This window comes from Vigna unguiculata, chromosome 9 (genome assembly GCF_004118075.2).
Source record: "Vigna unguiculata cultivar IT97K-499-35 chromosome 9, ASM411807v1, whole genome shotgun sequence".
NCBI classification, from domain to species: Eukaryota; Viridiplantae; Streptophyta; class Magnoliopsida; order Fabales; family Fabaceae; genus Vigna; species Vigna unguiculata.
The window spans coordinates 30,142,915-30,162,977 of NC_040287.1; the positions used below are offsets into that span (position 1 = coordinate 30,142,915).

At 39.6% G+C, this 20,063-nt stretch overlaps 2 protein-coding genes across 3 annotated transcripts; one reads left to right on the top strand and one right to left on the bottom strand.

Annotated features, from left to right (window-relative positions):
• Positions 1–3,892: 3,892 nt before the first annotated feature.
• On the top strand, positions 3,893–4,270 carry LOC114163649. The gene has a single exon (XM_028047948.1). It carries the CDS (start codon positions 3,893–3,895, stop codon positions 4,268–4,270), a length of 378 nt encoding a protein of 125 aa, XP_027903749.1.
• A 9,705-nt stretch (positions 4,271–13,975) lies between these two features.
• LOC114196010 (protein DOWNY MILDEW RESISTANCE 6) lies at positions 13,976–19,858 on the bottom strand. 2 transcript variants are annotated; one of them, XM_028086489.1, is made up of 4 exons: positions 19,320–19,858; positions 18,985–19,232; positions 15,920–16,244; positions 13,976–14,175 (listed from the first exon to the last, which is right to left on the bottom strand). In XM_028086489.1, exons 1-4 carry the CDS (start codon positions 19,515–19,517, stop codon positions 14,077–14,079), a joined length of 870 nt encoding a protein of 289 aa, XP_027942290.1. In that variant the 5' UTR covers positions 19,518–19,858; the 3' UTR covers positions 13,976–14,076. The 2 variants fall into 2 exon arrangements, with proteins under 2 accessions (XP_027942290.1, XP_027942289.1); XM_028086488.1 differs by lacking the exon at positions 13,976–14,175 and adding an exon at positions 15,128–15,751.
• Between the last annotated feature and the right edge of the window lie 205 nt (positions 19,859–20,063).

The following is a 20,063-nucleotide window of genomic DNA, read 5'->3' on the forward strand; positions in this document are numbered from 1 at the left end:
TATAAAATGCTTGGATTGTGTGATGGGATGCTACTATTTGATGAACTGTTTTACTCTAGCTTACCCTGTTTGCTTGTTTGATTGTCTTGTATGTGGTTCTTCTCCCTTTGCGATGATCATCAATTTATTGATGTGAGCAGATGCGAGAGGTGTTCGCGGTCAACAGGGGAATGGTGACTCCGCTGCTTAGTCATCTGGACTGGATTGGTCCACTCAGGGCTTTCTTTTAGGGCCACGACCCATGTATTGGCTGCTCTTTAATTTCCCAACTTTATTACTGTTGAATAGTTGTATGTAGTTCGTTTGGGCATCATGGTGTGCCTTGGTTACTGTACGGAGTTGGGTTTGTACTCCAGGACTGCGTTTATATATTATCTTTGTGTGACGCTTCCATTAATTATATTTATTGATTAAATGAGACATTACATTTATGGTATCAGAGCGGTCATTCCTTAGGTCTGTGGACTTGGATTGTCCACTTAGCTTTCTCTGTGTTTCTCTGAGTGTTTAGCTAAAATCCTGTCTTATCAAGCCTAACCAAGTAATTTTCTGTGTGCCAGTGAACTATGGCACCTCATCGTAGGACCTCTCAATCCTCTCAAGGCGATGTATCTGATATCGCGAGAGCTATAGAAGCAATGGTGGCTGCTATGACGCAGCAAAGCACAACGATGATACAGCAGCACGAAGCGTCGATGCAGCGACAGGCAGCGTCGCTGGAGCAACAACAACTTGTGATGCAACAGATGGAGGCTGCGAGGGTGGCTGTAGAGGATGCCCACCAGCAACATATGGAAGCCCTCTGGCAGCTGGAAGAGAACAGGGCGGCTGCCCCTGTGTTTGGTCCTGAGCCACGACCTTGAGTCAGGGAGTGGAGCCTGGAGGACTTTCTGAAACACCAACCGACGAAGTTTGGGAGCAAGATCGGTCCTGATGCCGCAGACCAATGGCTAAAGGACATGGAGAGAATCTTCGACGCGAAGATGTGTCCGGCAGATAACCGACTTGCATTTACGGTGTATATGCTCACCACAAACATTGGTGGATCAACACCAAATCCATCATGGAGGAGAGGGGAGAACCAATCACATGGGAGGCCTTCCGGGGAAAGTTACTCTCGGAATATTTTCCCGATATCGTCAGATATGCCAAGGAGGTGGAATTCCTCTAGCTTACCCGGGGAGGGAAGTCAGTAGCTGACTACGCTGAGAAGTTCAAGCATCTCGGTCGTTTCTACACCTTGCCACTCGACGAGGAGTGGAGATTTCGCAAGTTTGAAAATGGTCTCCGCGACGACATTCGCTTGATGGTAGCACCCTTATCCATCAAGGATTTTGCTGCTCTGGTGGAGAAGGCCAGAGTAATGGAGAAGATGAAGAATGAGGTAGAGGGTCAGCGGCCTTAGCAACCTCAGAGGATTGGTGGACCATCTGGGTCCAAGCCCAGACATGATGAGCAGAGGAGACCATATGACAGACCTCACCATCAGCCTCAGGGGTCTAGGGGTCTTCCTCCCCAGCAGGGTCGAGTGCAGTGCTACATTTGTGGGGACCCACATCTAAGGAGTGTCTGCCCACACATGGAGGGCTACCGCAGATGCAACAATTATGGCAAGGAAGGCCACTTTGGGAAGGACTGCCCAACCTTGCAAGGGCAGCGACACGCCCTCCAGTGTAGACTCCCCACCAGCATCAGCGGAGGGACAAAGGCAACAGGCCTCAGGGGACGGGCAGAGTATACGTTGTAACATCCGTAAGGAATATTACTAATTTTTAATAAATAAAATTCTAATTAAAATAAATACCGCATTGATTATAACAATTTCCCAAAAACGCGAGAAATTTAAAACCATAACTGGTACCATACATAGATCGAATGTACATTATCGCTAAATAGAAATGTTATTAAAATTCATCATAAAAATATTTACATCAAACTCAAAACAATAAAGTTCCTTTCAAAATCCCAAGTAGCTCATGCTCTCCGTCTCTAAGCATCTCCTGGCTCACCTGTTACATCATCTACTCCCAGATAACAAATTATCCGATCATCGCCAAACACACACAGATAGGGTAAGCTATGCACAATAACAATATAAACATATATATGAAGTAAATATGTTTCCCAACCCAAAATACATAATTAAAATCCTCATACTTTCCAAATCACCCAACCCTAACCTCATAGTCCTTCATAAGTCATATGCATGAACTAGTCTTGGGACTTCCTTGTGCTCGCAAAAAACTAACTCATTCGTGGTCCAACCCTATGAGCATATCCCGCTCATAGTCCTGCCCTACAGACTCCTCGCCCGTAGTAAAAACATCTAAGCCTCATAACTTGGACCTTGGCACGCACGCAATCACCATACTATGGACTCCTCACCCAATAGTAGCTGACGGGAACATCACAGTTCCTTGCCCATCGTGCGCCCGACACATGCAATCACCATACTAAGGACTCCTCACTCATTAGTAGCCGACGGGAACTCAACCAGTTCCATGCCCATCATGTGTCCAACCACCAAGCACATCCCAGACCCCTATTGGACTTAGTCCTTCAAGCTCAAACACCACCCACATGCATATACATCCTATCCTCAGCATAAAACAGCCAAAACACACTCACAAGCACATGTAAAACATAGCAACTCGCATCAACTCGCTTAAGCCAGGGACACTCGCCCAAGCTAAGCCTTTAGCCTCGCTTAGGCTAGCTCACCTCGCCTAAGCGAGCTTAAAACAGTGACCACAACATGTTATCTCGCTTAGGCGAGATCCCCTCGCCTAGGCGAGATCATCTCTCGCCCAAACATTCAAATCAGTCTCGCCTGAGCTACGAATCACCCAAAAGTATCACACATGACCACGATATCTCGCTTAGGCGAGGTCGTCTCGCCTGAGCGAGACTAGACTCGCTCAAAACACTAAACTCCTCGCCTGAACGAGAAGTCGCGCTCAACACGAGCACCCTTCCTTGCGATCTCGCTTAGGCGAGCCACTCTCGCCTAAGCGAGAGTGTCTGTCACTCAAACCCAAAACCATTCACCTAGGCGAGAAATGCAGCACAGGGCCAAAAACGAGGTTCTGCAACTCTCGCTCAGAGGAGATGACCTCGCTTGGGCGAGACTCGCAGAGTTTCCCTTTGTTTACGCACACAAACCACCCGAAACCATACCCAAACCACATTCCAATTCATAGCAAACAATGGAGAATTATACACCAATCATAGACATATCATTCAGACCTGAAATAATCCCAATGATCCCAGTTCAAAGCACAAACCACATTTATCTTACCCAAAACCCTCATTGTTGACACCCAAACATGCAAGACTCTCCAGCAACATCAATTTACCCCAAAATTCCCAATCACATTAGGCTTAACATGAATTCCCACAAGCATACAGAATCAATTGAGGATAACAGTTCCACAGGATCATACCCAAATCAAGTAATTTACAAACACAAAGGTCAGCACCCCTAACCTGGAATTAGTGATCAAAAATTGAGAAGATGAAATCCTTGATTCGCACTCTCCCTCTTGGTCCAGCCCTTGCACACTCACAACTCCACTCACACTCTCAAATTCGTGCTTCTCACTATAGCAGTCCACCACAATGTCCAAAACCCCATTCTGCTAGGTTCTCTACCTTTCCACATTCACCTCAAACCAGATTTAGTAAAAATAAAGGTTAAGTTCTGTCTATTAAGGTTTGAACTCGAGACCTTCCACTCATAAGACCAAAGCAATCAAAGTACTCTCAACCATTTGAGCTAGTACTTTTCCACACCACATTAAACAACAATTAATGCCATAAAGGCGCTTTCTACCCGCATTTATTAATTAATTAAATATTTAATTAATTAATTTTCACGGGTCTTACATACGTCATGACAGAGGCGGCAGACTCAGGTAACTTGGTTATTGGTTGTTGTGTGATCGCTGATGCTAGTTGTTGTGTGCTATTTGATTCTGGAGTGACACACTCTTTTATGTTCGATGCTTGTGTGAAACGTCTGAGTCTGCCGATGTGTGAGCTACAGTGCGAGTTGGTGGTATCTACTCCGGCGTCAGGTTTGGTCAGGACATCGTCCTTGTGTGCTAGATGTCCAGTGGAGGTGGAAGGGCGCAGATATAAAGTGAATCTGATCTGCCTACCTCTACAGGAGTTGGAAGTAATTTTAGGAATGGATTGGCTCTCTGCCAATCGCATTCTCATAGACTGTCGAGAGAAGATGCTATTATTCCTTGACTCGGAGGAGCCATAATTAATATCTCCTCAAGGAGTTACGAATGAGGTTCAGAGTGGTGCGCTGTGTTTCATAATCTTCACCCTGTGGAGGTAGAGGAGAAGGAGGGAACATCGGTCGTACCTGTGATGCGTGAGTTTGAAGACGTATTCCCGGATGAAGTACCAAGGTTGCCTCCCAATAAAGAGGTGGAGTTCTCTATTGATCTAGTACCAGGAACAGGTCCAATCTCGATGGCTCCAGCAGAGTTGGTGGAACTCAAGAAACAGATAGAGGAGCTGATGGAGAAGCAGTTCATCCGACCCAGCACTTCGCCTTGGGGAGCACCAGTGTTGTTGGTGAAAAAGAAGGATGAGAGTTCATGTCTGTGTGTGGATTATAGACAACTAAATAAAATGACGATCAAGAACAAGTATCCCCTCCCAAGGATCCACGACTTGATGGATCAGCTGCACGGGTCGTCGGTGTTCTCAAAGTTAGACTTACAGTCAGGGTACCATCAGATTCTGGTGAAGGTGGATGATGTACAGAAGACGGCCTTCAGGTCCCGGTATGGACACTACGAGTATGTGGTTATGCCTTTCAGTGTGACTAATGCTCCAGCAGTGTTCATGGACTACATGAACAGGATCTTCCAGCCTTTCCTAGATAAGTTTGTTGTAGTCTTTATAGACGACATTCTCATCTATTCTAAGACTCGGGAGCAGCATGCTGAACACCTGAGGTTAGTGCTTAGTGTTTTGAGAGAGAAGCATTTGTATGCCAAGTTATCCAAGTGTGAGTTCTGGATGGATGAAGTACAGTTTTTGGGGCACGTGATATCCGCTCAGGGGATTGCAGTAGACCCTGCAAAGGTCGAAGCGGTGGTAAAGTGGGAAAGTCCTAAGTCGACCACAGAGATCAAGAGCTTTGTGGGGTTAGCGGGCTACTATAGGATATTCATAGAGGGATTCTCCAAGATAGTGGCACCTCTGACACTGCTTACTCGGAAGGACTAACCTTTTACTTGGACGGACAAGTGTGAGGAGAGCTTTTAGGAGCTAAAGAGAAGGTTGACAAGTGCTCCTATATTGGTGATTCCTGATGTTGGAAAATCCTTTGAGGTTTATTGTGATGCCTCTTACCTTGGACTCGGCTGTGTTTTTATGCAAGAAAAGAAGGCAATGGCCTATGCTTCGAGGCAACTTAAAGTGGATGAGAGAAATTACCCCACTCAAGATCTGGAATTGGCAGCGATTGTAGTCGCCTTGAAGATCTGGAGGCACTACCTATACGGTGCCCATTTTCGTGTATTCAGCGACCACAAAAGCCTTAAGTATCTGTTTGATCAGAAGGAGCTGAATATGAGACAGAGGAGGTGGATGGAGTTCCTGAAGGACTATGATTTTGAACTGTTATATCATCCGGGGAAGGCGAATGTAGTTGTTGATACCTTGAGTAGGAAGACGGTACACACGACTCACCTCATGATCAAGGAGGTGGAGTTACTGGAGCAATTCAGGGATATGAAGCTACAAGTGGAGTTAGAGTCTGGACTCATCAGATGTAGTAACTTAACCATATCCAGTGACTTCCTGGACTCAGTCAGAGAAAGACAATTGTTAGATGCAAGTTTGATCAGAGTCAGGGAACAACTTGGGTCGGATGAGGCTAGAGAGTTTACTTTGGGAAATGATGACATATTGAGGTTCCAGGACAGAGTGTGTGTACCTGATGATACTGAGGTAAAACGGTTAATCCTTGAGGAACAAGAGTCGTCTTAGCATGCATCCTGGCATGACTAAGATGTACCAGGATCTCAAGGAAACCTTTTAGTGGCAGGGGATGAAGAAAGACGTGGCATAGTTTGTGGCAGCCTGCCTGACATGTCAGAAGGCAAAGGTGGAGCATCAGCGACCCGACAGGATTCTACAGCCCTTGGAGATACTAGTGTGGAAATGGGATAGCATCTCCATGGATTTTGTAACCCATTTACCGCGAACTTTTAGGGGGCATGATGCTATCTGGGTTATAGTGGACCGGCTAACCAAGAGTGCTCACTTCTTGGCAATGAACTTAAGAATGCCTATGGCCAAATTGGCTCAGTTGTACATCAGAGAGATAGTGAGGTTGCATGGGGTACCGTCAAGTATTGTGTCGAACAGAGATCCGCGGTTCACTTCACGGTTTTGGCAGACGCTACAGAGTGCTATGGGTAGCAAGCTCACCATGAATTCAGCCTATCATCCTCAGACCGACGGTCAGTCTGAGAGAACGATTCAGTCACTTGAGAATTTGTTACAGACGTGCATATTGGATCATCTGGGAGCTTGGGATGAAATGTTACCCCTGATAGAATTCACCTATAACAACAGTTTTCATACGAGCATTGGCATGACGCCATATGAGGCTCTTTTTGGCAGGAAGTATATGACTCCTCTTTGTTGGTATCAGGATGGGGAAGTAATGCTAGTCATACCAGAATTATTAGAACAAACTATTGAGAAAGTCAGAATGGTGAGGGATAGAATGCAGGCCTCTCAGAGTAGGCAGAAGGCTTACACAGACCGTAGGAGGAGACCTTTAGAGTTTGCAGCTGGGGATCATGTATTCTTGAGGGTGACTCGAACCACTGGTGTGGGAAGGACTCTCCGCTCGAGGAAGCTTGCTCCTAAGTTCCTTGGTCCCTATCAAATCACGAGAAGGATTGAGCCGGTGGCTTATGAGATAGTTTTACCCCCTCAGTTGGCAAACCTCCACCTGGTGTTCCACGTCTCGCAGCTGAGGAAGTATGTGTTTGATCCGGCTCATGTGTTAGAAGCCGAGGATATACAGATCAGAGAGGACCTCACGGTGGAAGTGCACCTATTGCTCTAGAGGATAGCAAAGTTGAGGAACACCGAGGAAAAGTAGTCAACCTTGTCAAAATCATATGGGATCAGAGGACGGGTGACTCGACTTAGGAATTAGAGGAGAACATGAGAAAATCATATCCACATCTTTTTACCTGGTAAGTCTTTATTTTCGAGGTCGAAAATTTTCTTGTTGGGGAGAATGTAAGGCCTAGTTTTCCTGCCCTAATCTTTTAAGGGCTGCCTTACAACTGTTGGGCCTAAAGGCTGGCCTAAAGAATAAAAGCCACTTCTAGTTTGCCCTAACTCACACTTTCCACTCATTTCAGAGAACCTTGAAACGCAGCCGTAAACCTCTCTGCTAGGGTTTGCTTCCGCTGTTACGTTGAGCTAAGAGGACTTGTTACTCCACGTAAGTATCCCTTTCTAGTTCATGTTGGTCCCCCTTTAATCACCTTTCGTATTCCCAGTTAGGATCCTCTGTTAACCCCATCTACTAGTTTTGTTCCACCTTTATTTCAGCCCTGTAGTTCATCCCTAGAGCTGTTGTGCTCGTGGTCGTGCCGTCAGGGTCCTTGCTAAACCTTTTTCCAGGTACGGGGAAGTTAGGGTTTTGGGTCTTGAATGATTTTTTTGCTGATTTAGAGTTTGTTAGGTGTTTTATGATCTATATGATTATGATGAATGTATGAACTGCCTTGTACTGTTATTTGGGTGCAAACATGTGACTGTTGCAGGAGAAATAGTGGCGAGATCTGTTACTCTCGCCCAAGCGAGACTAACTCGCCCAGGCGAGACTTGCAAGAGCAAACTAGGGGTTTCGCGACCTCTCGCTCAAGCGGAGAGCTCTGGTTTTGAGCGAGGCACTGTCTCGCTCAGGCGAGAGCCACTCGCCTAAGCGAGGATGAGTGAAAGCTTTAGGACGCTGCTATGGTTTAGCCCAAGCGAGGGACCTCACTGTTGGGCGAGAGGTTGTCTCGCTCAGGCGAGGCAGGGCTCGCCTAAGCGAGCCTGCGAGAACCTCCCAGCACTGGTCATGATCTCGCCTAATCGAGGGTTTACCGTCTAAGCGAGAGCACCCCTCTCGCCTGAGCGAAGGCCCTTGCCTTGAGCGAGATCCGCTGCAGGTTGTGTGTTTTCTTCAATTGGTAATTGGATGGTTTGATTTATGAGTTATTCTGTATGATGCATAAGGCCTGTGAAATGAAATGCATGGTATGATCTGTGGTTATAAATTGTATAGATATGATTGAGGGATCTTGGCATGTGAAACTAATGAGTGGGTTAGAAATTAAAGAGGCATGGTATTGGTATGATATGAGGCGCTATACTCATGGATTTGGGAATGACCAGTGTTATGGATTCAACATGTGGTATGAATGAGAATTGATTTCAGAGGTTGGTATGATATTATAAGCATGATAAGTGTGCCTCTTGTTGTTGGTTTATGTTTGGTATGTGACAATGCGTAATCCATTGGAATCTCTAGGTGAGATTTCAGGGTCGTGCTTCAGTGGTCGGGACGTAATTCCATGACCCCTGTTAGTGGGTGTCCATGGTGGTGCCCCATCTATATGGTCTGGTAAGGATTCAAGGTATGGTTGCATCTTGACACTCTAAGGAGTTAGTTAGTCTCACTTAGAGCGGACTGACTCTTGTGGTGAGAGTAACAGGAGGCCTAAAACTCATTGAGGGCTAACCTTGTGTGTGTGGAAATGATTCATTGTAACACTTGTAACATATAGCTCGGGGGTGAGCAGCTCAAGGGTAAGCAGAGGTATTCACCACAAGTGCAAGCATCCGCTAAATTCGACCAGACTATATGTATCCGGATGAGTCGAGTCAGAGTCTAGTGTATTGTTTGAGAAGTCAGAACATGTTTGGATGATATATAAAATGCTTGGATTGTGTGATGGCATGCTACTATTTGATGAACAGTTTTACTTTAGCTTACCCTGTTTGTTTGTTTGATTGTCTTGTATGTGGTTCTTCTTCCTTTGCGATGATCATCAATTTATTGATGTGAGCAGATGTGAGAGGTGTTCGCGGTCAACAGGGGAATGGTGACTCCGCTGCTTAGTCGTATGGACTGGATTGGTCCACTCGGGACTTTCTTTTAGGGCCACGACCCATGTATTGGCTGCTCTTTAATTTCCCAACTTTATTACTGTTGAATAGTTGTATCTGGTTCATTTGGGCATCGTGGTGTGCCTTGGTTACTGTACAAAGTTGGGTTTGTACTCCAGGATTGCGTTTATATGTTATCTTTGTGTGACGCTTCCTTTAATTATATTTATTGATTAAATGGGACGTTACACTCCACATATTGCAAAAGATAATCGATAGAAAGAAGAAAAGAAAAAAATTTGGGTTTCACATAGGATGTAATGCATCAGGGCTGGTATAGCAAGCTATATGAACCAGTCTTAGATTGGGAAACTTAATACACAATGTAGTTGGTATAGCAAGCTGTATGAACCAAGGACACTTGATGTGTGTTAGCGGTTCATCAATCACAATACACCCCACAATTCTTTGTTGTTATCGTTGTGTTGCGCTTACTAGGCCATGCGTGTGCAAAGTGTTCATGAGTGCTCTAGAGATCATGCCAAGATCTCATACAAGCGACCCCACTTGACACTCATATAGGTGATTTCATCACGTGTATGCTGCAAATCATATACTACCCGTAAGGGATATGAAAATCATTAAAACTTTGTTTAAACTAAAATTCTTACACCACAGAGAATTTTAATCACAAAGTTTATCCTCTAAAAATGCAGTCTCTAGCACTTTCACACACACACCATAGGAATAGACAGAATTGATTTAAAATCAATTTAGTGCTATCAGAACTAACAAGTGACTTGTTTTTACCCATATGAACCTTATTCATGAGATCTCCAATCACAAAGGTTGAGTTGTCATCACTTGTTTGTTTGCAAGTGGCTTAAGTCTCATTCCCCTCGATGTTTCTAATATCATGTTTCTTCCCAAGGGTTTAGTCAGAGGATCTGCTAGATTTTGTTCTGACCTCAAATAATTAATGGAAATAATTTCACTCTTTAGCACCTGCTTAACCAAATTATGTCTCAATTGAATATGTCTGTTCTTCCTATTGTAGTTCTTATTTTTAGCTATAGCTATTGCCGATTGGCAATCACAATGAATTGAAATAAATGGGGTTGGTTTCATTCCTAAAGGAATGTTTGCTAAGAAGTTTTTCAACCACTCAACCTCACTACCAGCCATTTCAAGAGCAATAAACTCAGATTCCATTATTGATCTTGCAATAATTGTTTGTCTGGCTGATCTCCATGTAATCGCACCACCCCTCAAGTTTGAATACATAACCATTAGTGGATTTTGTCTCATCTAAATCAGAGATCCAGTTAGCATCACTACACCCTTCTAGTACAACGGGAAATCCATTGTATTCATTGGCATAATCTATTGAACCTCGTAAGTATTTCATAAGTCTTGCAAGTGCATCCCAATGTTCATGATTAGGACATTAAGTGTACCTACTCAGTCCACCTACTGCATAAGCAATATCAAGTCTTGAAAAGCTCATCAAGTGCAGTAAGCTCCCAATTATCTGGGCATACTGAGGTTGAGAAACAGATTCTCATCTATTTTTCATTAATTTAGAGTTAGCATCATAAAGGGTACTCATTGGTTTGAACTCATAATATCCAAACTTCCTAAGAAGTTTCTCAATATATTGTTCTTAGGATAGTAATATATTATTTCCCTTCCTTATGATCTTAGAAACAATTTAGTTCTAGAAACTATATCAATGCATGTACCAAATATTAACATGTCATCCACATACAAACATATAATGACACATTTGCCATTTTCAGATTTAGAATACACACATTTATCAGCATCATTAGGTAAGAAACCATCACATAGTAAGACACTATCTAGTTTTCATGCCACTGTTTAGGTGCTTCTTTTAACCCATACAAAGATTTTAAAAGCTTGCATATCTTACTTTCTTGACCAGGGACAACACACCCCTCAGGTTGAGTCATATAGATTTCCTCCTCTAAATCATCATTTAGAAAAGCAGTCTTAACATCCATTTGATGTATTACTAGCTTATGGGTAGCTGCTAAGGCTAACATCGAATTGAGGAAATCCTAGTCACAGGGGGCAAAGGTGTCAAAGTAATCTATGTTGGAATTTTGAGTAAAACCTTTTGCTACTAAACTTGCTTTATGCTTATCTATGGATCCATCTGGGTGATATTTTTTCTTAAATATCCACTACAACCAATGGGTTTTGCTCCTTTAGGCAAATCTACTAAGGTCTAAGTATTATTTTTCTGAATTGATTCAATTTTAGTCCTAATGGCCTTATCCCACTATTTTGCATCAGGAACTCTAGTAGTCTTTAGAAAGCTTGTTGGATCATTTTCAACTAGATAGGTATAAAAGTCATCTCCAAAAGAAGTTTCCTTCCTTTGTCTTTTACTTCTTCTCAAAACCTCACACATGGCATCACTATTATTATCTATAGACTGTTTAGGTGTCTCACTAACCTTTAAAGGAAATATATGTTCAAAGAACTCAACATTTTTTGTCTCCACAATAGTATTATGTTCAATTACATCACTTTTAAGAACAAGAACCTATAGGCAGCACCATGTTCGGCATAGCCTAAAAACATACAATTAGAGGTTTTAGAGCCTATTTTTCTTTTCTTAGGATCAAATAACATTACCTTAGCTAGGCACCCCCACACTCTTAGATATTTAAGATTAGGTTGATAACCTCTCCACAATTCATAAGGTGTTTTACCAGTTTTCTTATGAGGTATCCTATTTTGTAAAAAACACGTAGCAAGAAGGGCTTCTCCCCAAAGGTTATCAGGTGCACTAGAACTAATAAGCATGACATTCATCATTTCGTTAAGAGTTCTATTCTTTCTCTCAGCTACTCCATTAGACTTAGGTGAATATGGTGGGGTTACTTCATGGATGATACCTTCTCTAACACAATATTTATTAAACAAAACATATTCACCACCTCTATCTGATCTAATCCTTTTAATTTTCTTATTCAATTGATTTTCTACTTTTGCCTTATATTTTAAAAACACATAGAAAGTTTCATCTTTATGCTTGATTAAGTACACTTTAGTGTATCTAGAATAATCATCTATAAATGTTACAAAGTAATTTTTACCACCTCTAGACATAGTTTGTTTTAAGTCGGCTAGATCAAAATGAATTAACCCTAATAATTCATATTGACGTTCTATAGGATAACAAGTTTTCTTTGTTATTTTAGATTCTACACATATATCACATTTTCCACTTTGTTTATCATGCATATTAATCCTAGTCGTTGCAATTTCATAATATACGAAGAATTCATGTGTCCTAATCTAGCATGCCACATATCATATGAGTCAATGATATAAGCAGAAGAAGATTCCTTAATAATTTCTAAAATATTGAGTACAAAGAGACCTTGATCACAATATCCCTTTCCCACGAAAACATTATTTTTTGTCATTACAATCTTGTCAGATTCGAATGACACTTTAACCCCAACTTTTTCCAATAGTGCTACAGATATTAGATTAACTCTAATAGAGGGCACATGTAGCACATCACTCAAGGCCAGAGTCTTTCCCGATGTGAGTTTCAGAAGAACCTTTTCCTTTCCCAAGGACAAGAGTTGTCCTGGAGTGACCAAGATAGATGTGTTCTTCTCCTTCCCCTATATTGGTATAGGAGGTAAAAGCACTTCTGTTTGCACATATGTGCCTGGTAGCACCAGAGTCTACGACCCACTTACTCACATTGGTAATCAAATTTACTTGTGAAACGACCGCAACTATAGTATCTTCCCCTTGAACTATATTTGCCCTAGGAGGATTGTCGTTTCTTGCTCTACACCTGCACTGAGGTGCATGATAGCTAGGGTTCCCACATACGAAACAATTTCCCTTTTTCTTAAAGGTGGGGTTAGATCCTTTGGGAAGGGAATTTCGAAGATTACTTTTCTTATTGTGATCAGGTTTATTCTCGTATCTTTTTGGTGCAGGTTTTTCTTCTACAATGTTAACTTTTGCAGATAATGCTTTGGCCCTTGCAGTAGCACATTCCTGCCTGTTGGTATCTTCGACTATGATATGTGTAATGAGCTCTTGAATCGACATCTTCTTGTGCCTGTGTTTCAGCTGTTGTTTATAGTCAGTCTAAGATGACGGTAGTTTCTCAATCAGGAGTTCTGAAACAAACTCATCAGGAAGGATTATGTTCTCTGCTTTAATATCTTCAAGTAGCTTGTGATCTTCGTTGATTTGGATCTTAATGTCCTTATCTTCAATCATCTCCCATCGGTAGTAGTTTCCTATGATGAATCTTTGTCTCACTACGTCTTCAGCAGTATATTTGAGGATCAACGAATCCCAAATTTCTTTCGCTTCCTTGTATGAACAATACACATCAAACAGGTCATTAGACAATGCACTAAGTAAAGTGTGTCAACATACCTTATTTGCATGAATCCAGTCTTCAATTTGTTTTGAAGGGATATTGGAGTTGGGCTTTGAGGATGTGAGAGCAATAGCAACTCCATACATGTCTAAAAGGGTAGACACACGTTCTTGCCAACATCGAAAGTTCTGTCCAGAGAATACCTCAATTTTTAACACATCCAGAAAAGGTTTTGCAAAGACTTTGAGTTCTGGAAAAAGTATTTGGATTCTCCGTAAAGGATGTGTTGTTGTTGTTGTTGTCAGCCATAAGTTCTTAAGATTGTTGTAGTAGCTGACAATAATCACGAACCAAAAAGTCTTCCTGAGGTGTGTAAATTCACTGCCCTTAAGGACTTATCCGCGGTGTATTGCGCAAGCTCCCCAAAATACAACAGGAACTTCTCAAAATTTCCAAAGATCTCAAAACTAGCAAAATAACTCTTAAAAAAAAGTAAATAAATAAATCCAGAATGAGAGAAGAAATATAAGAGAGAACTAGAGAGAATGAATGAGAATATTAAAGTGTGCGTTTGAGGGAGGAGAATGATGCTCTATTGATGGTGGATGCGGGTATAAATGGGCCAAATCCATGGCCTGCGAGAGAAGAAAAAAAAAACTCATAACAATCCCAACATTTAAAATATATGGTTGCAACAATGCAGCATATTTGCATCTGAAATGAAGGAAAAAAATCACGCTCTCGGGTGTAACTGCTTTTGCAATAAATTGTAATATATGTATAACAGCTAACACATTATCCAATCCAATTGGACATTGAGGTGGTGTTCATATAGGTGTATAAAAGATAATAACGCAAACAACCTACTATACAAATATTTGTAAAACATCATTCTAATAAGTGTGACAGACAAGTTCTAAACTTAAAATAAAATTCTTTGACCAAAATTGAATCAGCAGCAGAAGGAAATTTTCATGGTTCAACATATAATTCCATGGCGTTTTACCTTCCCACGTTAAAGCTGCAAGAGCAGGATTGCTTCTGTGGAATTTTAACTTCTCCCTCTTGAAGCAAAAGAAGGAAAAATTCAATGAGAGGACAGAATGAATTCTTCTAGTGATCATACATTCAGTCATCATTGCTGAAGTTGTTGAAGAATTCTACGAGGCACTAACAAACAACGGGAAGGTGATTGCGTGATACAATAGGTGTGTGCGATTCACTCTGATGTGGTGATGGTGGCTCTTTTCTTGTTGGCAAACAAAGAACAGAGAAAGACTCTCAGGCACAGGCCATAAGGGCCAGATTTCAAGGTTTCATGGTTATGTGTTATGTTTTTAATACCTACATCACAAAATTTCTCAAAAGTGTTGAAGTTTTTCAAGCGTGGATTCATATAAAGTTATATTTGAGTTTTCAAAATTAAATTGTTTGTGGTGCTACTTTAGAATAATGTTATTTTCTCTCAAATAACAAAGTTTCGTATTGAAACTATTTATTTGATTTAGACGACTTGTAATATTTATTCTTTGAGGAGTTTTCCACAAAGTTAACTTGTAATACTTATGTGTACAAAAGAGAATGAGCAGCCCAAGAAATATAATATTTGAGAAACATGATTGTGAGAATGGCGACAATAGAATTCTAAACTTAAAATACTTTTCCCTGGCACTTCTCTATGAGACCAAGTATACATGAGTAGCACTAGGAAATTTGGAAGGTTCAATATATGAATGTTAAATAACATATTTTTCTTCCTACCATAAATCAAATAGAGCACGATGGCTGGTAGGAAAACACCTTCCTCCACCAGAAATCATGAGCGTCTGACACAAAAACACAATTTGTGATAACAAAAAGAAATGAAGAACTGACAACAACACTGAGCTTCAAGGAGTGCGGATAGGATGGGAAGAAAGGAGCAATGTAGGACAAAACATGAAAACATTTTTTGTTCTTGCCAGGTTACTTGTTCTTGAAAAGTTCCAAACAGTGTTCCTGGTCTAAGTTCCTGCTCCAAAACTTCTTATAATATTCAGCATACGTATATCCTCTGTATACGGCTTCAGATCCATCTTCAGTGAGTGGTTTAGCTGGGCTAATCAATGCCTCATCGTTCGGACAAAGAAATGAAGCCACAGAAAGCCTGGGCTTATCAACATTCACAACAGCACGGTGCCATACACTCTTATAAAGCCCATTACTCAAAGCCTGCACACCACTCAAGCCCAGTTTCATATTGGTTATCACATTGTGTGGGCTGAATTCTGACACAAGATCCAGCTCACAAAAGAAGTTGGGCCAAGAGACAAACACATAAAACCCACATGCAAACGAAGCGAAACAAAATTTAAAGCGGTGTTTGGTTGACGTAATTACCTGGAGTTGATCGCCGATGTTAATGACGAAGGCATTGGGGTGGGGCTTAACGGCGAGCCATTTTCCGTCCTTGAGAACTTGAAGACCGGCAACGTGGAGATCTTGGAGCAGAATTGTGAGTGCATTCGGGTCGGTGTGACCCGGTAACCCATAAGTGAGTTCCGGTTGTGGGCACGGTGGATAATAGTTCACCGCCATGTGTTGCCCCTGTTCACCCAAAACATTCTTTATGTAATCTTTCTCCAGCCCCAAACTCTCTCCTATGTATTCCTCTATTCTCAACCCTAATTCCCGAACCTCTTCGCAGTATTTTTTCACGCTTTCCCTGCCGAATCATATTCCAAATTCCAATTCATAAACAATTTTAGATTATTCCCTTATGATTTGGGGGTAAAAAGTGCGCAGAATGACCCCATAACTGAAAAGGCATAACGGAACAGAAGTAGGGACAAGCTTCAGATCAGAATATTAATGAATTAAAGACGTTACGTCAACACGCAAATGTCCACTGACGTCACTGCTCATTCAATGCCACGTCACTCCAACTATCACTAAAATGACATTTGGGCCCTGACTCACATTTCACACATAAAACAAAAACAATGTGAAAAAATTAAATAATTTATATTTTCATTATATAATAACTCACCTTATCTTTTCCTCAAAACCTGATAGGCTCTGTGTGGATCTCGTAATTTGTTTTTATTCTTTCACTTTTTTAAATACTCCAAACTACCTCAACAAAACAGTTTTTCTTTTTCAGCTATTTATTAACAAATTCCATCCACATATGCATATCGTGTACACAAACACAAACACACATTATTTTTTTATACAATAGAAAATTAAATAAATACAAAACCGTAGCATCATATATTTATAAACGGTAAACAATTCAAATATTTATACCAAGGGTTCTTTCAAAACTTAATTTACATGCTATTAAACTTTATTTATATTAATTAATATAAATTATTACATTATTTATAATAAAATGTTATTTCTATTTATTTTGAATACTTATAATTTCAAATATTTTCCTTTCTTTTTTGAGTGTCTATCCGGAAGACACATTGCATGTAGTCACATGATCAGTGGGTAGAAAACGTTGAAAATAGATTCAAAAACATTATGTTCGTTTTGAGTTACGAAAAAAAATTAAATAAAGTAAAAGTATATTTCATTTTGTATGATGGAAATTCTATGTATTCTTAATTTCTTTATCTGGTTCATTAACCCGCTTCTACCCAAAGTTGAAATTAATTAGTTTAATTTTTTTGATGGCATATAGTGCATTTTGAGCTCTGAGTTTATAATCGACACATCCATCATACTTTAAAAAATAGAATGTTTTTTAAGACTTTGAATTAAAAAAAAAAAAAAAAACTGTGCTTGCTTAGGTGGGTAAATGGGTGAAAAAATACGATATAAAAATATAATTCTTGAATTCATTTTTTAAATAATTAAATATCTTATAATATAGTACATACATGGTTTTCCTCACATTTACTTTGTAAAGCAGAAAGTTTCTTTCCCATGTGGGTTCAATTAATTATGAATTGATATGGGCGCTTTATCCTTTTCGTGTGTGTTTTATTTTTCGACTCTATAATGTCAACAGTACAACCCAACACAGAAGGAAATCAGATTTCAAAGCACTCAATAGGTACCGTATTTCTAGTTTTTTTTTTCTTTTTTCCAAAAAATTATTTATTAAATAGCATATGATCCCCGACAGGACCACAGTACTTTATTGCGAAAGTTGTGCCAATTAATTTTCCAAAGGCAAATATGATAAATAGACACGTGCATTACTTAAAAGTTTATGTTTGTACTTTTCAAAAGTATTCGTGTATCTATTATTTCACCAATTTCAGTAAAATAAAAAAAGTTAAATATTTGTTTTTGTCATATTTTAGTTTCATTAAAATTTAAAATTAGTCATTTTTTAAAATTTTTGATTAATTTTTTATTTTTAAAATGTATGAATTTAGTCATTTTAATCAAATTTTCTTAAATTTATTTAATGTTTCAAATGCATTTCAGGATAATATTTGAATTTTTTACATCGTTTGACACATTTTTACTTCAATGTTAACTCAAATATTATCATAAAATACGTTTAAAATATCAAATATCAAATAAACTTAACAAAATTTGGTAAAAAAAACTAGGGTTAAATATGTTTTTGGTCCCTCAAGTTTTAGTGAATTTTGGAATTAGTCCCTCATCAAAACTTTATACCAATTTAGTCCTTCATCTTTAAAAATGCTTGAATTTAGTTCTTTTAACCAAATTTTGTTAAGTTTATCTGACGTTTCAAGCACATTTCATGATAGTATTTAAGTTAACATTGAAGAAAAAATGTGTCAAACAATGTAAATAATTTAAATACTATCATGAAATGCGCTTGAAACGTCAGATAAACTTAACAAAATTTGGTTAAAATGACTAAATTCACGCATCTTGAAAGATGAAAGACTAAATTGGTCAAAAGTTTTGATGAGGGACTAATTCCAAATTTCGCTGAAACTTGAGGGATAAAAACATATTTAACCCAAAAAACTAAATAGATGTATTTCTAAAGATAAGGAACTAGATTAATATAAAATTTTGAAGAATAACTAATTTCAAAATTGACTTCAATTTGAGGGACCAAAACATATTTATTTAATCTAATAAAAAAATATTGTGAATATACTAAGATTTAATTATATCATTACGTATGCTAATTAAATTTGTTAATTTCATAATAGGTGTATTATTTTCTAGAACAACATAGAGTATTGGCTCGAAAGAAGAAAATGGAGAGGGTAGGAAACTGGAACGGTCGAAAAGAAGTTATGTAAAAAGGGTATTATTATTACATGTGATTTGGTTTGGTATTAGGAGGGAAGGCAGAAAAGTGTTGTCCACATGACAAAGGGATGGATGTTTTCCTAATCATCCAAAAAGTATGCAAAATTAGAATTTAAAATTTGAACACATTTCTATTTTGAAATTTAAGCATTTATATTTTTGAACCTATTAGAAAAAAAGATATGAATGTGTGGGAGGAGACTTACTTGAAAGAGGGAGGACTAGAAGGCCATTCAGGAACATATTTGTCCAATGGGTAGCAATGAAGTCTGAGATAATCCCTCCAATTATGGACGGTCTCTTTCTTCACATTGAAACTAGTGGAGAGTCTTGTTGTTTTTGAAGGGTCTTCAGAGTACAACTTCAGTTTCTCCTCCACAGGCAATTTGAAGAAACCATGTGCCACCTCTGTCATTTCCCGAACAGCTTCTACACCCACCCCGTGATTCATCACCTGTTTCAATTTTTATTCTAAATTATTTAATCCTCATTTCTTAAATCGAAAATATATATATAATTCATAACCACACAGCCTCTGCACCTGGAAAAACCCAAAGGACCTGCACGCTTCACCGATTTCCCGCACAATCTGGGCTCTGTTTTCACAACCCAAATCGACTATCGGAACATCCTCGAACTCCGACACTTCGCCCAGACGAGGTCGCTCCGATTCCGGTCGGATGTAACTCTCCGGCAGATTTGAGTACTGGACTCCGGAAGAAATCACCTTTGTGTCCATATTTAATATCCTTAACTCTCTACCTTCTTAAATACCAAAAACAAATTTCATAACAGATTAAATAAATAACGCTATGGGGACTTAGCAGGGGAATACGAAGAAGATAATTCTTTTTATTTATTTTATTTTTCTTATCCTCGTCCTTATTCTAGACCACTGTTCTTACAAACCTCTAAACATTGCACCCTTTGACAAAACTCTGAGAACAAAACAGCAGAAAAAATGGAAACCAAACCCTAAGGGAAAAGGCAAGGGATGAGAGAAAAACTGTGAAACAAGAGAATAACACTACGGGGACTGTGGAGTGGGAAGTATATAACCACTGAGCAGTTTCGCGAATGATAAGCTTAAGACTGAGCATATGCTTATTTATATACAAGATGAAGGGGCAATAAAAAAGAGAAATTTTTTTTTTTTTTTTTTTTATCGTCCTTATTTTGGACCATTTCCAAATCTTTCTGTTTCCTTTATTATTTTAAAGGTTAAAATAATAATTAGTCCTCTCTACTAGACAAATTAGTTTGGAATCAAACAAAGATATCAGAT